This window comes from Phyllopteryx taeniolatus, chromosome 5 (assembly GCF_024500385.1).
Source record: "Phyllopteryx taeniolatus isolate TA_2022b chromosome 5, UOR_Ptae_1.2, whole genome shotgun sequence".
Classification (NCBI taxonomy): Eukaryota; Metazoa; Chordata; class Actinopteri; order Syngnathiformes; family Syngnathidae; genus Phyllopteryx; species Phyllopteryx taeniolatus.
Genome location: NC_084506.1, coordinates 29,694,925 through 29,716,952, shown reverse-complemented (window position 1 = coordinate 29,716,952; position 22,028 = coordinate 29,694,925). Strand labels below are relative to the sequence as shown.

Sequence of the window (22,028 nt, the reverse complement as noted above, 5' to 3'; positions counted from 1 at the left end):
TCACTCGGTAGATCTGTTTCTTTATTAAATCAGATGGTACAGCTGCGCATATAGCAAATCGCTTGTTTTTTTTAATACAACAGATGCCAGTCACCATAGTTGTCAGGTCATTTTACAAAAGCTATATCAAACTGAGAAATTAGATTCCAGATAGTGACAGGTGTCAAACTATGTGATGGATCATTTACAAAAACCTCAAAGACTAAACAAATACACATGAAAACGTGTTAGTTTCTTTCAGGACATGCATGTTTTCTCAATCACACATGCACTAACACTTTACCATTACAGCTTTTTTAAAAATTGCAAAAGCCACAGACAGTATAACAGTTTACCGTACACACATTTGTAGAATACATGACAGCTTTAGAGGCACACCAATATCCCAACCTTTCTGAAGCAAAAGTATAAAAAATTGATCTCTGGAGTAAAATTCAATTACAATAGCTTTTCGCTCATTCATACACATTAATAAACACTTCATGCAAGTGACTTGCCGAAAGGGACAAGCCAAAAGTCATGACATAAAGTCCTTGGTTACAGAGTATAAAATGTGATTTTTAAGTAGAACATTAAGCAATATATACAAATAAGTACCGCATTGGTTAGAATATCATTAAGAATCATAATCTATAGTTTCACACTGTTTTTACATCTGCTTGTATAAAATACATCCCTGAAGCCACACTCAAACACTAGAATATATAGTGCTCACATTTGCTGAGCAACAGTGCCGCATGCTTGACTCCCTCTTCAATGTCCACTGAGTGTTCTTATCACAAACTTTCTGGCAGATGAAAAATGAGCTTGGGTTATCTCGGAATAGCAGAAAAGGCTGATTTAGTCCCTCGCTGCCAGTAGACTTCCACTGGTGGAGTTCAGGACTGATCATCACAGAAGAAGCAAACTTCTACTTCACGTTACCTTCCATTTTAGTTGGTCGTGTCTGCAAAGTCTGGTCTTGTGAAGCCTTTCTGCAATGTTAAAATAGAAAGCAAGACAGTCATTCATCAAGTGTCCTTTAAAATAGATGCTGCAAAGTACAAAAGCCAACAGACTGTACGGGCATTCCTTTAGATCACAGGTGTCAAAGTGGTGGCCCGGGGGCCAGACCCGGCCCGCAACATCATTTTATGTGGCCCGCGAAAGCAAATCCTGTGTGTCGACTTCATGTTTCTTGTGAAAATACCAAAATTGGTGTCTTTACTTGTATAACGTTGCTATATTGCAAGGATTTTATGTTACCAATCACCTTTTTGAAATGAATTTAATAATAGTTGAACATTTTTTAAAACTAGTTATCCATCAATTTGTTGTGTATATGTCATTATATGAGAAAATATTTTATATGGGTTCACAGTCATAACGGCCCTCCGAGGGAAGCCATTAAATAAAACCTACAAACAAACAATGTGGCCCGTGACAAAAATGAGTTTGACAACGCTGCTTTAGATAGTCAAATTTAGATTGTCAAACAAAAATCATACTTGACACACCACAAGAGGGGATGAAGTTTTTTTCAATCATCACAGCTCCCTATTTTCTACAAGACAGCACAGATTTTATTTGCGTGAAGGCATTTCAGTGCTCTGTCGGGACTTGTTCATTAGCACATAAGATAACGAATAAGCTGGCTAGCACCCTTGGGTGGGGCTCGTCGAAAGATGCATAAAGTGGATGACCTATCGAGTCCTGGCCAAGATGCGCATGAGTGCATGTCACCGGTTGAAGATGTGTGGGTTTTTTGAAAAAGCGCCTTCAGAGTGAATGGGAAGAACTACACAGAATGACATCTGCCGTGCTCAGAAACACACACTATACCCGTCAGTCTTTTTCACTAACTCCCATTCTCAATGAGGGTGGGGCTCCATGAAGACACAATCCAAGAGGCAATTGACATGGGCGTTTCCGTTAGTGTTTTAAACTCAAGTTGAGGGTGTGGCCATAAGAATAAAGTGGATACAAGTATATATATATGGAGTGCCTTTCTAGGAAAAATATACAATGACACTGAGAGTTTCCATACATTTTTGTAGTCCTTGTGGAGTTTCTTGTACTGGAACATGTTGCTCAGCACTGTGGCGGCTGCTTTGGCTGCTCTCATCTTTCCAGAACTGTAAACAACAACAAAAAGACAAACCTAATGTGGCACCAACACTTGTCTATTCCACATTTTTGTAAACCACGGCTTAAAATGGAGTACTCTTTATTCACGGCGCGTTTGACTGAGTTTCACCTCACCTGCAGTCGTTGGTATTCTTGATGGCGACCAATTTGGGCAGGCCGTCGAAGAAGCACACGTCTCTGGCGGCGACCGAGCTGCACGTCACCAAGTTGTTGAGAATTCCACAGATGTTGACCACCACGTCGCTGGACGGCTCCTTCTGGTAGCCGTCGGCGGGCAGCTTGGTCACTAGGTTGTTCACCACTTTTGTGGCTGGGAAAAAAACACAACCAGGAACTGTTCATTGAACATGTTTGCGTATGGTTTCATCACTCATTTAGGATGGAGTCAACATAACGGATATATTTCTTTCGTGCCATCTGGAGGAATCATAGTGTTTTTAGGTTTTATTTAATGACTGTTTTAAGATATCCTGTTTTGTCGGTGGTTCATGAATGCACCTCGTGCACAGTCAAAAGCAAAAGTACCGTATGTATGATTCTCTCCTTATGCAGCTACTATTAGCCTGTGTAGTCTACTTTAGTGTTACAATTTGCCTGTATTCCCTAATACGTATTAATGTGTGTAAATGCCAAAAGGTGAGTTCAATGACTTAATACGTTTGTGTGAAGTGCTAGCGCATGTGAGATCGCACGTCAGTTTGTGCTCGCGTGCTATTTAGGCTAAATAACTAGACTAAGACTAATACTATTGATGAGCCTCATGTGAAGGTGGTTTGTTTGTGTTGAATAATAATACCACTGAATACAGTGGTTTATGTAACACGGGTTGATGAGTGTGTACAAGCTCGATAAGCACTATGTTGATGCTTAATGACCTTCGTTTTAAGTGCTTTGCGTCATCTTGTGACATCTGTACCCAATTATAAATCCGTTTTGGTCAATAGACCCTTTATCACCGCTGAAACTCTTCAGGAACGTTCCTATCTACCCTGGCATTCTGAAATAACCTCCCTGCGTTTCCACCCAAAACAACTCGAGCCTCCAATTTAGTTCCTCCTCGCCTGGAACTTTTCAGGGTCAGGCTATGCTGACGAATGCTGATTGATTGAACACAGCTGTCACACTAACAGTTTCTTTCAATACTTTCGATTAATCGAAATTTAATCATAATTTCGATTTTGGCTTCTCACGAGCATAAAAATATTATAATCAAAGAAAACGATTAATGTGCCAAACAACATGGTATGCAAGTTCCCACATTGTGAAAGCACCATGAATGCACTTGTGTTCCTTGCAGTAGCAACTCTGAGATATTATATATTTACCATTGTTTTTAAAAGTGCCATATTTTACCGAAACAACTTTTTCTAGTATTTGGGATGTAATATTGGCTCTATGTTGCCTCAGTAAACATGTGAAATATGAATTAAAATCATCCATCCATTCCTGAGTTCCAAACATTTTTCTCCTGAGAGTCCTGAAATCAGGTCATTCAAATTTCTTGAGTTTATTTACAGTACGCCACTAGCGAAGATCTCCGCTCCGAGCCACCACTGTCAACATAACAAACACCTGCTCTCACAAGTGGGTCTTCTACACAGAGGCAACTAATCAGAGGAAAGGGGGGTGGGTTTAGCCAAATATGGACAAAGCGGATACAAAAGTGGGTCAAACAGAAGTAGCTGTCAGTGGGGCCTTTTCTGGACACTCGCGTGACAAAAAAAAGTGTTTTTAAAAAAAAAAAAAAAAAAAAAAAAAAAAATTTACACTTTTATACTAAGTCCATGTTAAAGAGTCACTCTATGGAGTGACAATACGGGACCTTTAACATTACTTGGCAGGGCACCCACACACACTTCCTGACTGATTTGGTTCTGAGCAGTTTTTAAGGCCACGGTCGATATTCTCGAGCAGTGGCGGTGCTGGCTTTAATGGTGCCCTTTGCGAAACCCCAAGATGGCGCCCCCAACTTCAATTTCAGCTTGGAGTGACAAATAGCAGCTAAAAGCAAGCACGCTTTGCCTCTTATTTGATGAATTTTTCAAGCTAGAGTGAGAACAGGTGCTATAGGATACTTCAAAAAGTGTCTTTTAATGCATTTAAGTTCGTAAAGTGCTATTATATTTCTAATATGATCTCTCTATATTTCAGATTTTCACGTCTTGCAGGAGGGTCTGGAACGTATCCCCGGTGATAAACGGGCTTCACTGTATTGAGAGAAAGACTCACCCATGTGATTCTTATCCTTGGCATGGCGGGACAAATTTCGGAGGAAGCCTGTGATAGACCGCAGCTCCACGTCGTTGTTGCTGCGCAACAGGTCTAATAGAACAGGCACCATGCGCTCCTGGTCCATGGCGACGTGGCTCAGCACTGCCGCCCACTGAAGGAATGTCAGAGACAGTTCAGTTCAATTAGTCAAAAGGTGTATTGTTTGGACAAGGTCTGAGGTCTACGTAGCAGAGCGCTGACCCGCTTGTCTCCGGCCGTGATGTTCTGCAGCGCTCCTGCCGCCGCCTCCCGCGTGGTTGAGTTGATCTCGCACTGCTGCAGCACACGGTTGTACAGCCCCACAATCTGCGGGTGCCACAGCCACTCCATTCCCTTCGGAACGCGGGCCACCTCAGTGAACGTGGACAGGTCCTGGTTCCTGGTCTGAGGGTGAGAGAAAGGCGAAAACCGTGTTAGGATCAGGGACATACTGAAGCGAAGATTTTGTCAAATCACAGGGGGGGGGGGGGGGAGGAAAAATAAATAAATTACAAGAATAAAGTCAGAATGTTAACGAGTCCCCCCCAAAATTCCCTCACGGGCATAAACTTCAGAACAGCTGTCTCTCTACATATTAATCGGGTAGTAGTTTCATTCCATATCTGTTAAAAATATTTCTGGTTGATAATCAAATATACCCTCAGGGATCTCGTTTGATGTGCATCCCGCGTCTCAGACGCACAAAAATGACCAGGGACCCATACAAAAGTAAGATCAATCTGCGTGTTAGGACGCAAAGCTACAATCTGACTTAAAGTACTCCGGCGTGGTACTGGAAATCAGGCGTATGATTATTATTTTTGGATTTTTTTTTGATGAGTCAGGGCTCTGGAGTGGAACTAATTTGGCCGCACATGCACCCTTGTTTGTGAGTGGTGCGGGGAGAGGGGGGAAAAAAAACAAAAAAAACAGAGGGTGCACTTGTATGTAGTTGCAGGGACTCATTGTTCCCAGTTTGGGACTCATTGTTTCCGTGACATGTACATCCCAGAACTCACATAGTCTCAAGTGTAAAATGAACTACTGTGGCCCTGCAAAATGCAGGTTTTCTTTCTTTAAAGTACATATTTCATATTAACTAATTATAATACTAAGTGGCGATTTGGCTGTAAAATGAAGTTATTTCTTTGTGGTGTTTGTCTGCTTTGCGGCCCTTGTTTGTCATTCAAACAGCCAAACCGGCGGGGCTGCCATGTGTCATTTTTTTTTCCCGTTGTCCACGCCACTAGTTACAGAGGCTCCTCGTGAAATTCAAAAAGGAGAAAGGGAAATGTCACATGTGTGTACATTGTTGGCCTTCTTGCTGTGAGGGGTGAAGCAGCCGATGGCTTCGTTCTTCCCGCAGTCCTCGGCTCGGCTTGGCCCCTCCAGGCGAAGCAGAGCCGACGGCGGTATCTCGCTGTAAAGCTGGTAGGAGAGGTTCCTCAAAACACAGACTGCATTTTCCACCCCCTGAAGGACACACACACACACACACACACACACTCGTTAATAAATGCACACTTTACAGGGACTAAGTGGTTCACCGGTAATTGTTTGAAGAGCAGCTCAGAACTCCTGTGCGCGCACCTTGTCCTCTGCCTTGTTCTCCTCCAGCGAGGCCTTGATGTAGCTCACCAAAGAGTCCACCAGCCCGTGGGTTTGTCTCATCTGCTGACGGGTCTTTTCATTCACTGAGCTCAGATTCCTACCAAATGTGTGAGAAGACAGAATGAATGAGTCTTTACTCATTCTTTTTGGAGCCATGTCATGAAGCAACATTGCATCTTTTTATTTAGCTTCTTTCAAAACATTGCCAGGGTTTCAAGCAGTTTTGGATTACAATCAAGATTGAAATTATTAGTAAAGATCACACAGATGAACTGATATATATGATATATATTCTTTAAAGGTTGTCACATTACAAAGTCAGAAATTCCTGTAAATAAAGTTGTAATTTGATGAGAAAAATTAGTGTTGCAACTACGGATTATTTGTAATGATTTTTTTTAAACATCCAGTTTGCACACAAACAACAGAACTAAAGTAACTGTGCGGCTGCAGTGCCATGAGCCTTTTCAAACAAGAGTGATAAAATCTCCAGTCAATTGCCTGAAGTTGTGAAAGCAAATGATATGCTGTTGTATACAAAATGATGGTGAAACAAAGAAATGTGAACAAAAGTTCATGGCGCAAGCAAACCAAGACAAATATCACGTGAGGAGCACCTGAGGCAGCCAGTGGTGTTGTAGAAGATTTCTGCCTCGGAGGCCGACTGGTTGATGCACTCGGACCCCTCGCTCCCCGAAAAAGGGATGAGGATCTTATCGGTCAGATCCGGAAGAGCCTCTCGGGCCAGTTTCTCCTTCAGGGTGTCTTTTGATGAAAGGTTCCACAAAATACCTACGCAAAGAAATACAGGGAGCATATGCAGAGGAGGTTAGTGTTGGAGTCTAAATGCAGTCGAGCTGATGTTTACTAACTACAGGATTACAAAATAAATCATATTTTTGTCATAATTTAATGTATTTTGCGTGTCTTTTGTTTGAATTCTCTCAAAATTGTCCAATAAGATCAGGCATATGAATGAAAATGGGACATGTTTTGCCGCTTTGTTTAATTTCTAGTCAGAAGACAAAGTCCATTTTAACTCAAAATTGCGCCATGGTAGGTACTGGGCAGACCGGTCAACTTTACTACTCCACAATGACGTTTAGAGCGTGATGTAGGCTAGTCGCCAATCACATTTTTAGCTAGAGGAGGCAAAGCATCAGATGTAGGCTCAATGAAGTCATAGCGACTTCATTGATTTAAATTGTTCCAAAAGGTTTCTCAACAATTTGTGCAATCATGTTGTTAAACTGGTGCACTTTCATTTTAAAGGCCACTGTGCAAATAAAAGAGCAACAGATAAAAGAAAAAGTGAAAAGGACATAAATGGGAGTGGTAGGTATGCTGGCAGTCCACGGTGACAGACTACAACTAGAGCCTAAAGTTTGTTTATTGTGAAATTCAGATTTAAGGATTCCACTGGCTTAATGAGTAAGAATCAGCGAGATCAAGTTGCTTCACTCAAGTTCCTTGGTACTTGGGAGGAGATGAGGCACAAAAAAACAAGTTCAGCTCTGCATGTCGTGTCATGTTTAACTGCAAATTCCTACCGGTGATGTTCTTTTGGAGCTCGTCATCGGGCTCCTTGAGCGCCTCCACCAGCTGGGGGATGCCGCCCTCCTCGATCAGGGCCACCTTGTTATCCATGTTCTCGTAGATGAGGTTGCGTGTGGCACCAGCGGCGTAGCGCTGCACTTCCTGATTCTCAGAGTTGAACAGCTTCACCAGCTCACTGATGCCCTTGTATTGACGGACCTTGAAACAAGAAGGGAGGACTTAACTTTAGGACTTGACATTCATTTGCATTTAGATGATTGGATTTTATGACAACCAATAAAAACCCCCTGTTTTCTTGTGATCACATTCAATGTATATAGAAATTAAAAAAAACAAATCAGTTTGATAGAGATTCTACATTCAAGAGCGTGTGGATGCATGCTCTACATTAGAAAAGCAGTAAATCATTGGCCCAACATTAACATTCACAAGCTATTTTTGGCCTCAACTTATTTGTTTCAGACATTTATTTCCTGCACTTTTGGTAGGCAGGAAAGAACCCCACTTTTAAAAGACTTCTAACATCATCATTTATTTCCAATGGAAACCACTAAGGACCTCAGAAGCCAGCTCCTAACACTAAACAAGCTGAAAATAGCTAAAAGTCACTATAGGCAAATAGGGCGACGTGAGATGCTAAAATGTTTTCTGCTTCATCATGTATTCTTGCCATTTGACACCCGACTGATATAACGCGCCCTTCAACATGGAGGAAGCAAAATGAAGCCTGAGGAATTCCAACCACAAAGCTCATCTGTTCATCGTACCTCATTTTTGGCATCGCTATCGTTGTAGCACTCGTGTTGAATGTACGCTGCACCCAAGACCTGCATATCAGGGTCTGGTTCTCTCAGGTACTGCACAGCTCTGGCCATGTCCAAAGTTTCCATCCTGTTCAAGAAACACACAAGAACTTAATCAAGACGGTAGCTGTTGTTGCACAAAATATGACTTTGACTGGCTTTTTATGATATTTTTTTTAAACAAGCAACAGCAGCAACATTCGTCACACTGAGATGTTTTGTTTTCTGATTGCGTGGATCAGTGTGATAAATGGCCACTAAATCTCACAGATGCTAACTCTCTAACTCTGCTAACCAACGCCATGTGGGCTGTGTGAAATGCGAGGCTTGCAATGGAGCTACCACACCCAAAACCAGTCCTACAGCTATGAAGCCAGGCCACAATCTATCATAGTTACTGTTAACACACAGCACTACAAAATACGCACATCGTAAATATGGGACACCATGATGTCCTTGACCACAAACAATGTCATCACAGTCCATTATGACCATTCACTCATCTTCCATTCCGCTTATCCTCACTAGGGTCGCGGGCGTGCCGGAGGCTATCCCAGCTATCTTCGGGCGAGAGGCGGGGTACACCTTATGACCATCCATCCATCCATTTTCTGAGCCGCTTCTCCTCACGCGGGTCGCGGGCATGCTGGAGCCTATCCCAGCTATCATCGGGCAGGAGGCGGGGTACACCCTGAACTGGTTGCCAGCCAATCGCAGGGCACATACAAACAAACAACCATCCGCACTCACATTCACACCTACGGGCAATTTAGAGTTGTCAATTAACCTACCGTGCATGTTTTTGGGATGTGGGAGGAAACCGGAGTGCCCGGAGCAAACCCACGCAGGCACGGGGAGAACATGCAAACTCCACACGGGCGGGGCCGGGGATTGAAACCCGGTCCTCAGAACTGTGAGGCAGACGCTCTAACCAGTCGTCCACCGTGCCGCCTACCTTATGACCAATTTAAAAAAATAATAATAAAGAAGTTTTTCATTGCTAATTTTCACAATGCTTGTGGAGGGGTGAGGCATAAACAAATTACATTTTCACATTTGGATAATGGTGTTGACGCTACTCCCCAACTCCCACCCGCCCAACATTACTTTTAATTTCCCAGTAAACAATGCAAGATATTTTTTTATTCGAGCATTTGCAGCAGGAGGGTACCTACTGGGCTTGGGGTGGTTACCGCTTTCAAGGCTATAACCCGGTTTTAGAAAGTCATGGTTTTAAAACGGCTGAAACTTTTCATCGGTGAAAAGTAATGTTTTTTTTTTTTTTTTGGGGGGGGGGGTCATAAGTGCAGGCAACGTGACACGACCCCTCCCCTTCCTGTTGTTGGTGCGAACAGTCAGTAAGTCCTACGACTTTTTCCCTTGTCTAAAAAGTCAGTTCTTCTGGAAGTGGTTCAGCTACTGCAGCTTGCTAAAGGTAAGCAAAACTTATGAAGAGTGGCTGCTACTGGAGGCGATACTTTCAACACAATGTCACATTTACGAGAGCGCCACAAACCCCTCTTCAATAAATTCAAGGTTACGTTGAGATATTATTATAACTCTGTATTGAAATGAACGTTTGCAACTAACTGCAAGAGTTAGTTAGCTAGTTAGTGAGTTAGTTAGTTGGTGAAATACTGTAAATACTGAAGATACTATTGAGGAAGATAACATGGCTGACTACCATCACTAACATCAGCTCGTTTCCGCTCTGCCGTTACTTCACAAAACGGAGATGAGCAGAGAATTACCTCCTCCTTTTCTGAGAAATTAGTAGTTTGGTACTTTTACTGTAATACTACATTTGGATTTTATTCTGAAAAAAATCAGTTTTTCTTTTTTTCCCTTTGTCATGTTCACTAATGAACCAAATATCTGATGTTGTTTAAGCTAAAATAGATTGTGTTCAATGGAAAAAATGTGCAACATTTTTGCTCAATGTTATCAATCATACATTTCAGAATCTGATACCGGTCTCTGCCTAGTACCTACCGAAGTGCACAGTTAAGCACTGAGTCAAATTAGGGTTGTTCAGCCTTCAGAGAAGTCTATGCACACTGAGTGTAAAATTCATATATTCTTGCACTCAGTAAATCCTCACAAGGACACGAGTCGGTGGTAGAACAAAAATTAGGACTTCACAAATGACAATTTATGATCATTAGGAATAAATAATTGTGAGCGCCTTACCCAGCGAGGTTTCCCATGCTTCCGATCTTCATCTGCCCATTTAAGACATCGACACCTCGGCCAACACTCTGCATGCTTTTGACCGACAGCGCCCGGGAAATGGTACTCTGACGCCGCTGCATCGCTAAATTCCCCTGGGAAGTGGAGGGAATTCCTGGCCATATACAGACTGCGTCCGTTTTGTCCATCCCCCCACCGAACATGCTGGAAGCGCTTGACATCTGGCGCTGCAGGGTCCCCGACGTGGAGCCCATGCTCATCCGCTTTCGGTTGTTAATCTTGCTAATGGTGCGGAAGGCCGGACCTTTGTAGGAACATTGCTGGACCATCCCCATGTCCATCTCAGCGCCACGTGGGATAGTGCCGCTGTGGGATCGACGCATGGACGCCGGGAAGGTCATGGATCCTGCCCCTTGCCTCACCTGGCTAGTGTAGCCATTGGTTGGCACGTAGTGGCGGTTGAACACGGCATCACGGTCGGAGGCCATGCTGGCGCCGTCGCTGTCGTCCACCATCAAGGCATTTGCCGGCATGGTCTGCTGCCTCATGGCGTGCAAGGAGATGATTTCCGGTTCCATGCGGGACTGGGGCCGGTTCCCTTGATAAGTGCCCATGTGGATATCTTCAGAGTAATAACCTCTGCCGCCTCCGACTCCTCCGCCGCCACCACTGATCCTGGACAACTGAGCCATGTCTGGGCCGGCTGAGAGAGAGCTAAAGCCAGACCTCTGCGCTACCTGCGGCGTCTGGAGATGAAGGAGAAAGCGAGTGTTACACTTCAACATTGAGAGAGTGTTACTTATTATGATCTGAGTGCTGCATGTGTAGGAGAATGCATATGCGTCACACAGTGCACGGAAACATTATCGCTTTCCCAATATCGTAAGGGATGTGACAACTACTGGTCAAAGGTTATGAATTTGTCATATACTGTGTTCAGAGGTCTAAAATGCCATGTCTGCATTTCCTGATGTCTTAACTCAAGATAACCTAATCCAGTGACCTCCTGCTGAAAGAGTAACATTGGAATTTAGTGGGTGGATTTGAAACCCCTGAGGTGATCCTTCCGCAGCGGTTTGTGAAATACCACACATGCCAGTAGAGGGACCGCTCACACTTTACAATGTAGGTGGTGAATACATGCTCAAAGTGGCAGATAATGGTGAAATACTCACCATTGTCCTGGAGCCTGAGAACATGTAGGACGACTTGGAGCTGTAACCCGGATTGTACGTATGGTATTTCATAGTGGAAGACCCACCGTAGTCTGGAGTAAAACAACGACAAGTCATTACTACAATATCACAGTGATGTCAATTGTACAAGTTCAAGGTTATTCAGAGCAGCCACCTGTCATGCCTCTTAAATCTTTCACCAAAACATTTCACAAGGCCGAAGAAAAATGTGTATATAGAGCAAGACATTTCACATTTCTACTTGAAATATATTTGTTATTTGAAATAACCGAGTAAACTAGTCATTTTGTTTTTTTGCTAAACATTTTAGTGACTAAAAAGCATGACAGGCGTGGGAGAAAAGATTCCAAACAGCTCAAAGCAGAAAATCAACAAAGACAACTGGGGGCTTTTTTCCAGAAAGTGCTCTCCCACGCACTTAAATTCCCATAACTGTCTCTGTTCATATGAATTTCCCTTTTTTTGTTTTTTTGTTAATTTTATATATTTTTTTTATTTTACGACTAAGGCACTTCATAAACGCTGACTCACCCTCTGACTATTTTTGAGCGGGCCACTCAGAGGTCAAAACAGGTTGGAAAATAGGACTCAAGCACTTTTTTTTTTAAATGTATATATTTGTAATAGGCCTAAACACTCAGCAGACACTTGATTAGGTACACATTGCACCAGAGCCATATCAAAAAAATCCTCATAGGAAAGGTAATATTCAGTTTTGATAGAAGCTCTTAATTTAACACTATATTGCTGTGGCTTTTACTGATGTATGCTATTTATTTGTATACTACCGTCGTACGGTTGGAAAGTCACTGCTAATTATATATATATTTTGAAATAAACTCTCAAAATTCTGTTCAATTCAATTTAGTGTGCACAAACAACTATCCTATTAAAAAACATGGATTATCAAAATCATGGCGATGAGGAGGCTAACCCCCATGCCCGAGGTTTCAAATGTGTATGCAGGGGCAAGAGGCTTTTCATTTCTCATTGACGTTTGTTTACTGTTTATAACTAAAACACAAACACTCTCCCTCATCTTTCTCAGCAGTCACAACACAAAATGTGTAACAGTATCTATTTAAATAAGTGAGTCAACAGAGGACAGCAAAGCCTCTCCAATACTGTATAGCAATGCAATTCTATTTAATTCTGCTGTATGTGTCTATCAAGAACACCTCACAGGCACTGTATGGACAAAAGCCTTGGGACACACCTTTTAATCAGTGAATAAGGCCGTTTCATGTCCAATGCTGTGCACAAAGCAAGCTCCATAAAGACATGACTGGGTGGGTCTGGTATTGAAAATCTTGTGATGAAGTAGGACATGTACCGGTAATTTACGGCCGTACAGTTAAAAGGTTTGTTATGACATGAGTTTAACCCTGCAACAGATCTTTTCTGTTTCCATTATTTCCTTTGAGAATGTTTTTATTTTTTAAATACAGTACAGTAAGACCAAATCGCCCTTCGAGGTTCCATTGTTCTTTCTCGTTTTTACATTGGGTCCAAGTAATGGCTAGGGGTCCAAATACTTTTGTCATTAAAGTTACATAATTGTAATTGTAAAAGGCACCAGAATAAACTCCAAGAGATTATCGTCACCATAAGGGCATTTTTAGTGGTGCAACACTTGACTGGCAAAAATGTCAATCAGCAAGTCAAACATAAAGGCGGGGTAGTCGCAAACAAGCAGTTGCAGTGAGTGTAATAGTGTTTCAGTCCTAATGGTGACTTTTGTTAACGTCTTTTTATCCAGACCAAACATGCAAGTTTGACTCATTATCTAAGAGCAAAAGTGAAGTGTCGACTATCTTCACACTTGACTTACAGAGAACACACACAAATACACGACAAACCGGTCTGTACAGGGAAGAATGAATGACTGATGGGTCCCTTACCCGCCCCCTGGCAACACCCAAGCACACCTGAGCTGCCACACATAAAACGCACCATGTCACTTTCCCCGTTTTAATCTCAGAAATGATTCATTTCTTTCCCTGGCTAATGTTGCACAATGACGACACAGCCTCCCTCAGACGTGGATATTTACAGGAAGCATGTACTGTTTAGGCAACAGGAGGGCTTTCCTTGTAAATTCCGACTTTGAACACTCACTGCCGTTTTCTTAATAATGGGTGTCTCCTTAGCCACTGCTTGTTGTGCTGAGTCTTGTGCAGGTTGCAAAAGAAGGTGTATGATATGAGTTGACAACTTACAACTGGAAGTGTTCCTCCCAGCAGAGCAGTCAGGTTGACATCGATCTTTATAAACTACTTTATACCCATTGGCCAGTGGGACATTTAACCGAAGGGAGAGGAGAGTTTAGAATGAACTGCTGAATTCCGGCCATGAATTAAGGATGATACTTGTAGTGTACATTAAGACATCATATCGTAGTTGCATTGTTCCTGAGAGAGAAAATTAAGCTTAATGCATGAAGCCGCAAACAATGTTCTAAACACATCTGTCATTGCTATAATATGGCGGATCGCTCATATCATTAGCCTAATAGCATAATTACCTAAATCCTTTCGACATTTTAAAACGTTCACATTGATGCTTGCCAAAATTATTATTTTTTTCTTCTGTGTAGATTCTCTGTCATCCAGGTCAGGATAATCCACAAAGGTTGAACCAAGCCAATTGGACTCTTCTTGTTCAATTTTTTCCCAAAAGTTAAAAATTGAATCACACAATTATGCTATTACACAACATAGCTTTTCTAATGCTCACGTAAACACAACCGGTTAAATATTAAATTCAAATTCAGTCATGTGGCCCATTTTTACATTTTGCGTCTAAAATAGAATTATGAAAAATCAGGTATTTTTTCTTTTGTGTGTGTGTTAGATTTAAAAATAAAGGAACGAATGATACACAGATTAAGGAAGTCTAAGTACTTGTGACCTTTCACTTCCTTTTTGGAGACGCATGGTTTATGTAACCACCTCAAGGTGACGTGACCACGCACGAGCTTCTTGACAACATAGCTTTCACTGATTAACAAGACAACAACACCGGGTTCTCACAACACCGTCACTTTACAGGTGTCCGTCTGTCTGTCTGTCTTGGCCTCTAGTGGTTAACTAAGAGCAGAAACTCCTACCAGCTGCCCAGAGGCACACTTTGAACTTGCTCTGCTATCACAGGAACGTTCATGAAAGCCACACTTGTTGCAGCCTGTTATACATTAACCCTTTCTCATGCGCAGGTTGCATGAAACTCAGGTTGGTGTGGTAAGAACCTGCAGACAACCTGAACGGACACATTCCGTTATTAGTTGATCATGTTTTATGCAAACTTCACACTGTAAAATGCTGCTGAAATGTATCTTTTGTGACATTTCCATTGTTACCTTATTATGAAAGGTGACTTCAATGCCACAGAATTGATTAGATTAGTCAAGTAGACCAACATGGAAAAATTGATTGCAATTGAATAAACAACTTTGGTTTTGCTGAGTAGTGTAAATTATCATTGCATGCCAAGGTTTACAATCGATGGAGATGTGCAAGACAACCATCCAGCTTTAATCAGGACCATAAAAGGTTTATAACATGGGATGTCCTCTATTTGGTGATGAAATACCACAGAGGGTGTCTGTTTTATACAGTTATATTTTATATTTATATATTTGAACAAAAGCGTTGGGAGGGGCGGGGCTTGAGCCAAGGAACCTTTCAATTTTGGAAGGGCAAAAGGTGCATGTATAGGATGTTTCCCCCAAAACACTTTTGTCAAATTTTTTCACATATTTGCTCAAGATTAACGGTATTATAAATCTTATATAACATGCTACATTTTAGGTATATACGTCTTTTATTTATTTCAATAACTTTATTTAAATGTTAAGAGTAACACATCTTAGCACAGGTCGCCACTGAATTGAACTAACAATAAAGACACTTGTTGCAAACATTTTTCTACCGTTAAATTCCACCACAGGCTGACCAAACTGTTAAAATGAACAAACTAAACTAAACTCAAACTACTCTCCTTAGGCGGTTACAATCGCTTACATTCAACGGGTTGAACTAAATTTCATAAAGGCGGAGTTGTTGTTTTACCTGACATGGCGGCGGAAACGGAGCCATTGTGACGCGGAAGTGTGGACTTCTCGGCCAGCCGCATCTGAACCTGCTGCTGGACCCGGCGAGCCCTGGACACCTCGTCCGAGCCCGAGGTGCCGCTCCCGAGATGGATCTCGGACGGGAGGCCGTAGGTGCTGACCGAGTTGTTGGGCTGTAGAGCGGACAGAAAGACATTCTCAGAGGCTACTGTGCTCATGTTGGGGGGGGGGGGGGGAATAGCGCGTCCCGGCGCGGTGCTGGCGGAGTGAGAGAGTGGAGGCGCACTGAGGTTGTCCCACTCAGCAGAGGTGCACTAGGGCGGGGCGGAGTCATACGACACCAGACCTGGCGTGCACCGACCTGACACACACAGGTGAGCGCTACATTTGATTACATTTTGATAACTTTTCTTAAAGCTATAATCCACAACTTTTTTTGCTTAAAAAAATAAAATAAAAAAATCACCCGAGCCACTACTAGAGGAGATGACACAATGTTGATTAAGCCATTCAGCTCCTCTAACATCTTCCTGTATTTGTCAGTATCTTATTTTTTATATTTAGTGAATGCCCTATTCAGTTCCCACGCATTGCAAATGATGGTACGGAAATGACGAATGTCCTTCAAAACTAAATAAAAATGTTGTAGAATCACATATAAGAGGCATAACATGCATTGCCTACGTCATATTGAAGCGATGGCTCTGTGACAAACCAGATAAGTGAATGTTCCATAAAAGTCCCAAATTGATTGATTAAACTGTTCAAAAGTCAATGTTTTTTTGTGTTCAAAAGCACATTTTCAAAGTCTCGGACAAAGTCATCGATTGCGCCATGAGGTGGCGCTTCGAGGTCATACAGGAAGTCCTCGAGTTACGACGTACTCGACCTACGACGTTTCGACTTTATGACGCCCGTGCCTAGTCCGCCATTTTGTCCCAGCACCATAGTGTTTCTGCTTAGCTAGTGCATAGTTCTTGTCTGTGTTTGTGCGCCGGGAGTTTCTTTGCCTTTTTCGCCCTCCTTTTTTCACACTCTCAGCAGTAATGGTAAGTACAGCATCTTATTTTTGTATTTTAATGTATTTTAGTTTCTTTATACAAAGTGTTAACTTTTCCTGCTACGGTCACCTGACCGTGGTCGGGAGACGCAGGGGTTAACTCCCTTCTCAATTTCACAGTCCCGCCGGACGATGCCTGCGCAGTCCCGTCTCACTCACACATCGACGCCCACGCCCACACACACTGAGCTTGCCGTCACAATCACGTGGGACAATACCCGTAACAGAAGTATTTCGCCGTAAATTTCGACTTTAACGGTGAAATCCGACTTACGCGGAAATTCGTGTTATGTCACTAGGAACGGAACTCGTTCGTAAATCGAGGACTTCCTGTAATTGGAAATTTTGTTTGAAACATGAGCAGAGAGAGCCAATCACTGGCATCGGCTTTAGACGGAGGAAGTGATAAAAAAAAAATAAAAAATAGTTTTGCTGCTATTTTCAAAATTTAACTAATTTGAAAGTAAGTTACATCCTCTCGTTACATGTAATTAGTAAGTCCCAAACACTGCAAATATGTTACTGGAATGTCTGGGAGGAAGCCAGACTAATCTAAGCCAGATAATACAAATGTCGGTCAACATTTTATGTCCTCATTTTATTAAATAATTGAGTATGAAATACGGAATTTCAATAAAAAAGAGTGCATTTTTTAATAAACTATTTTACGTTCACATTTTCACTCTCACTCTCTGGTCCTCTTCCTCTCTCTCTGTGTGTATATATATTCTTACCTGATTTATCAATGACCTGTCTCATTTGTCTAATAGTTAATAGTAAATAGTTTGTACACCCTGTACTTGACCCAACATTAGGTACAGAGGCACAGATGTCTGCCCGGGTGATTCATCGTGTGTAACTCTCTGGCTCCAGTTTGTTTATGGCTAGACAGGATGCTCCCTTTAAGACTCAACAGCATGGAAACCACACTGTGATGTCATCATAATAATTTTTTACTTCGAAGAAAAAAAAAAAAAATCTGGATTTCAGTTTACAAAAAGATCATCTCACGTTGTAGCTGGTTTTAATAATACTAATTTGTTATGTGTATGCATGTTCACAAGTCGTAAAGAAACTGTTTTTAATCCCATCACGTTTGGAATTTGTGATTATGTTTTAGTTGGCATTATGAGCTTACTAAATACTAAAGTATTTTAGCTATTACGATCGTCGTTGTGTTCTTTTAAAAATGATTTTATAATCTTTTTTTTTGTATTAACACTCCTCCTAGTATGATGCACATAAATGAAGCAGACAATTGTATTCTATTAAGTAAATGCCCCCCAAAGTAATATGATATAAAGTAAATACTGTAATTGTGTGTGTGTGTGTGTGTGTGTGTGTGAATGTGTGTCTGCATGTCAGGAACTAGACAATCTTTCCTGCAAAACTGGCTCATCAAATGAGTCGCATTTGAATTTGTATAAGTTTTTGTTCTTAAAGATCTGCTAAACAAACACCAGGATGCTTGTTCATGTTATAACTATTTCAAAGTTTTGTCCAAATCATATTTGTGCATTAAACACAATATACGATGTGTATTTTGATTCCCACTACCGTCTAATAATGTTAAACAGTGTACAAAATACTGCACACACGTACAATGGCAAGCTACACCTGTTTATATTTATATATTTTGCAGACTTTAAAACATATAAATTTGAATGTGACCTGATGTGTGAATAGCAAACAGGTACAAGGTGTGGCACAGTCATTAGGCGACTCCACACCCAACTTTTATCAGGAGTGTGTTACCATGAGTCAGTGTTCAAACGGCACGCAAAGAGCATGTTTGTATATGCCTGGATGGTTGTGCGCCTGTTTGGAATATCACTATAGTACAAAAATACTGTCACACTCATGGATTTATGCTTTAGATTCCACTTTTAACATCAATTGTTGATGAAACTAACTCGTAGTTATGAAGATTTGATAACTTGAGTTGAACCATATGATCTGACCCAACTTCTTTGCTGATTAAAAACCCAATAATAATTGATGCAGACTGTCATGCAATGTTATAAGCATCCTTTTAACATTAAGTGTCCTACATGTGGAACAATAAATAGAAATAATAAAAAACTCAAGTCTTAACTTAAGGACGAATGACCAAGAAATACGGTAATGCAAATACTAAAAAAACATTTTTAAAAAACTTGAGCGGTACAATGTATGAGTTATAACTAAATATACTGAAAGGAAAAAAACTGTGAATTAAGTATTTAAATGGGAGTCTTGCGTTGAGAAATGCATTGTATGTGTGTGTCCATTTCTCAAGCTGCCCCTAAATTAACATTTGCGTATGTATCACAGTGAAATTGTTCATGAAAGGAATATTAATAGTAATTAGGAATAAAACACACATCAGATAAACGTGCTCATGAATAAAAGGCTGACCTACCATTACCGCTGAGGCTCAGCTGATTGTGGATATTATACACCTTCCTTTTTCCAAGCAGGTGATCAGTATACAGTATTTATTGTCATACATAGTCTATGGGAACTGTAACCGCCCTAAAAAAAATCTAATCTGGCTGCATGCAAATACAAGACAAGCCCCAAACAAAAGATGAGTCAATGAGGAGCCGGTGACAGCACAGCAGGGCGTGTTACCGGAACGTCGCAGGGGAGTGTACATAGTGACAGACAGGAGAAGTGAAATTCAAATGAATGTGACGCTTCTCTACAAGACGTGGGAAGTCTTTATGAGAAGTGAGGTGGGATTCTGGCTCTTTTCTGCTGAATACCGTGGTTTTATTTATAGTCTTTCGCACACTGCTATTATTTTGTACGGTGTCATATCCTTTGTCAATTGATGACTCAGGATAGCATCTTTACAGGTGTTCTCCGCCCCGTTCACAATGACAGAAATCCGCCAAGCGTGATTTCATCACTGTTACTCACTCAAGCCAGGGTGTGTTTGATATGAGAGATTGGAAAGTGGGAGTGATAAGCTTGTTTTGTAACATATCTCATACCTGAGGGGCAAACCGCTGAGGCTTAGTTGGTAGAGCGGGTCGTCCAGTGACCGAAGGGTCGCCGATTCGAATCCTGGTTCCGACTGTCTGTATGTCAAAGTGTCCTTGGGCAAGACACTGAACCCTAATTTGCTCCCACTGCTGCTACTCTGATAAGTTTATTTATATAGCCTTTAATCGCATAAGAATATGCAAAAGCATCTGGGGAAGTGGTTCTCTTACAGCGACAGCGTTTTTTTCCCTCTGAGCAGGAGAGGAGTCAGGGGGGAAGCAGCAGTAAAACAGGCCAAAATTCAGATTTCAGTTCCATTGTGGATGCACTGGTAGGGTACAGCATTTGTGTTTGGAGATGCATCCATACGCCACATAAACACTGTAGTGCAGGGGTCATCAGCGTGGTGCCCGCAGGCACCAGGGAGCCCTGAAGGACCAAGACTGTGGGCCTGTTCAATGAGTAGCTCACCAGTGAGATTCATCAATTTTTTTATGTTGCTATTCTAAAAACAAAATACCGCCACTCACTGTTGAGCTGACTAACTTTTTCGTTTGTTAAAATATCTGCATAATTCCCAAGACTTTTGGGAGAATATTATATGGACTGATAAGAAGAAAGTTGAGCTTTTTGGAAGGTGTGTCTTGTTACATCTGGTCTAAAAAAGAACATCATATCAACAGTCGAACATGGTGGTGGTAGCGTGGTCTTGGGGTGCTTAGACCATTCAGGACCTGGACAACTTGCTGTGATTGATGGAAGCATGAATTCTGCTCTTTAACAGGTTAGGTTCTGCAGCAGGATAACGATCCAAAACACACCACCAACTGAACTGAACTGGCTTAAAAAGAAACAGACTGAAGGTTTTGGAGTGGCCTAGGGTAAGTCCAGACTTGAATCCCAAATGCAGTGGTATGACCTTAAAGGCCGTTCATGCTCCAATTTTTGCAGAATTCAAACAATTCTGCATAGAAGAGTTGGACAAAATATCTCCACAGAGATGTGAAAGACTCATTGCCAGTTATAGAAAATGCTTGATTTAAGTCGTTGCTGCTGAGGACGGCCCAACCAGTTATTAGGTTGAGGGCGCCATTACTTTTTCACACAGGGCCAGGTAACTTTGAATATTCCCCCCCCCCCGAATAAATGAAATCAGCATTTTAAGTTCACTGGGGTTATATTTGTCTGATATTTACACTTGTTTGATGATCTTAAACATTAAAGTCGGGAAACTATGCAAAAATATAACAAATTTGGAAGGGCACCAATACTTTTTTATGGCACTGTAGCGCTCATGTTCAAAAAGGTTGTAGTGTATGAGGTGCTGCCACTGCCGGTGAAAATGCTATACAGTATTGTCTTTATGGCAGTTGTTTTTTTTTTTCTACTCTGGGCTCTGCTCTCGCAAGTCGAAGCCGCCGTAGTCAGTGACCCACCCAGGTCGTCGTAGCAGCAAAAGCAGGACTGCCATTGGCTCAGCACTTCCACTTCCCTACGGATGAAACTTCAAGTAAACAAACTAACCCTAGTCAAATGGGCAGCCATATTTGTGTAATATGTAAATGTTGTATAAAAAAAAAAAGTTGTCTTGCAAAACACCACCGCCATCCTTCATATGTACTCTATGTTGTATGTATACTGTTATCATTTCTCAAGCAGAATGCTAGCACTGAGCTACAGATAATTTACCAGAGGCCTCCTGGGTTATATTATTTATTTGGATACATTTGTTTTTAAGGAGGTGAGCTTGGGTTTTCTCGGCACACTGCCGTAACAGCCTGATGTCTGTACTGCTCGCCAACTGCCTTCCATTACAAATAAGGTGGCATTTCAATAAATGTGAATATCAGAATTTATTTCGGTAGCTCAAGTGAAAAAGCAAAACTCATACATATTCATTAAACACACCAATTTACACCTATTTTCTGTATTGAAAATGATTTTGTTTCTTATGTAATCTCATTTCTTGAGAGTGAATTTTGCTGTAACAACAAAAAAAGATTTTTTATTATCATCAAAATGCATCAGTGGTTATTGAATGCAGGTATATATGATTTTTCAATTTTGAGTTGAACAACTGAAATAAATTCAGTTTCCCACAATATTCTATTTTATTGAGACACACTCACTTGCAAGTCATACGTTAGCCTTAAACTGCTCCATTCACCATTGTGAGCAAATCAGTTTTATAT

General features: G+C 41.5%; 1 protein-coding gene and 1 long non-coding RNA gene across 3 annotated transcripts; one reads left to right on the top strand and one right to left on the bottom strand.

The window, feature by feature from the left end:
* Positions 1-3: 3 nt before the first annotated feature.
* On the bottom strand, positions 4-19,425 carry LOC133478523 (plakophilin-3-like). Of its 2 annotated transcripts, XM_061774675.1 has the most exons (14): positions 19,268-19,425; positions 15,805-15,979; positions 11,714-11,805; positions 10,539-11,284; positions 8,313-8,436; positions 7,539-7,743; positions 6,606-6,780; positions 5,968-6,085; positions 5,686-5,850; positions 4,600-4,782; positions 4,357-4,510; positions 2,242-2,437; positions 2,027-2,114; positions 4-974 (listed from the first exon to the last, which is right to left on the bottom strand). In XM_061774675.1, exons 1-14 carry the CDS (start codon positions 19,268-19,270, stop codon positions 933-935), a joined length of 2,466 nt encoding a protein of 821 aa, XP_061630659.1. In that variant the 5' UTR covers positions 19,271-19,425; the 3' UTR covers positions 4-932. The 2 variants fall into 2 exon arrangements, with proteins under 2 accessions (XP_061630659.1, XP_061630658.1); XM_061774674.1 differs by lacking the exon at positions 19,268-19,425 and having other exon boundaries at positions 15,805-16,053.
* Positions 16,044-21,861, top strand: LOC133478525 (uncharacterized). Its single transcript, XR_009788703.1, has 3 exons — positions 16,044-16,180; positions 20,621-20,717; positions 21,246-21,861. It is a non-coding gene; the product is annotated as an uncharacterized LOC133478525 (long non-coding RNA).
* The last annotated feature ends 167 nt before the right edge of the window (positions 21,862-22,028 follow it).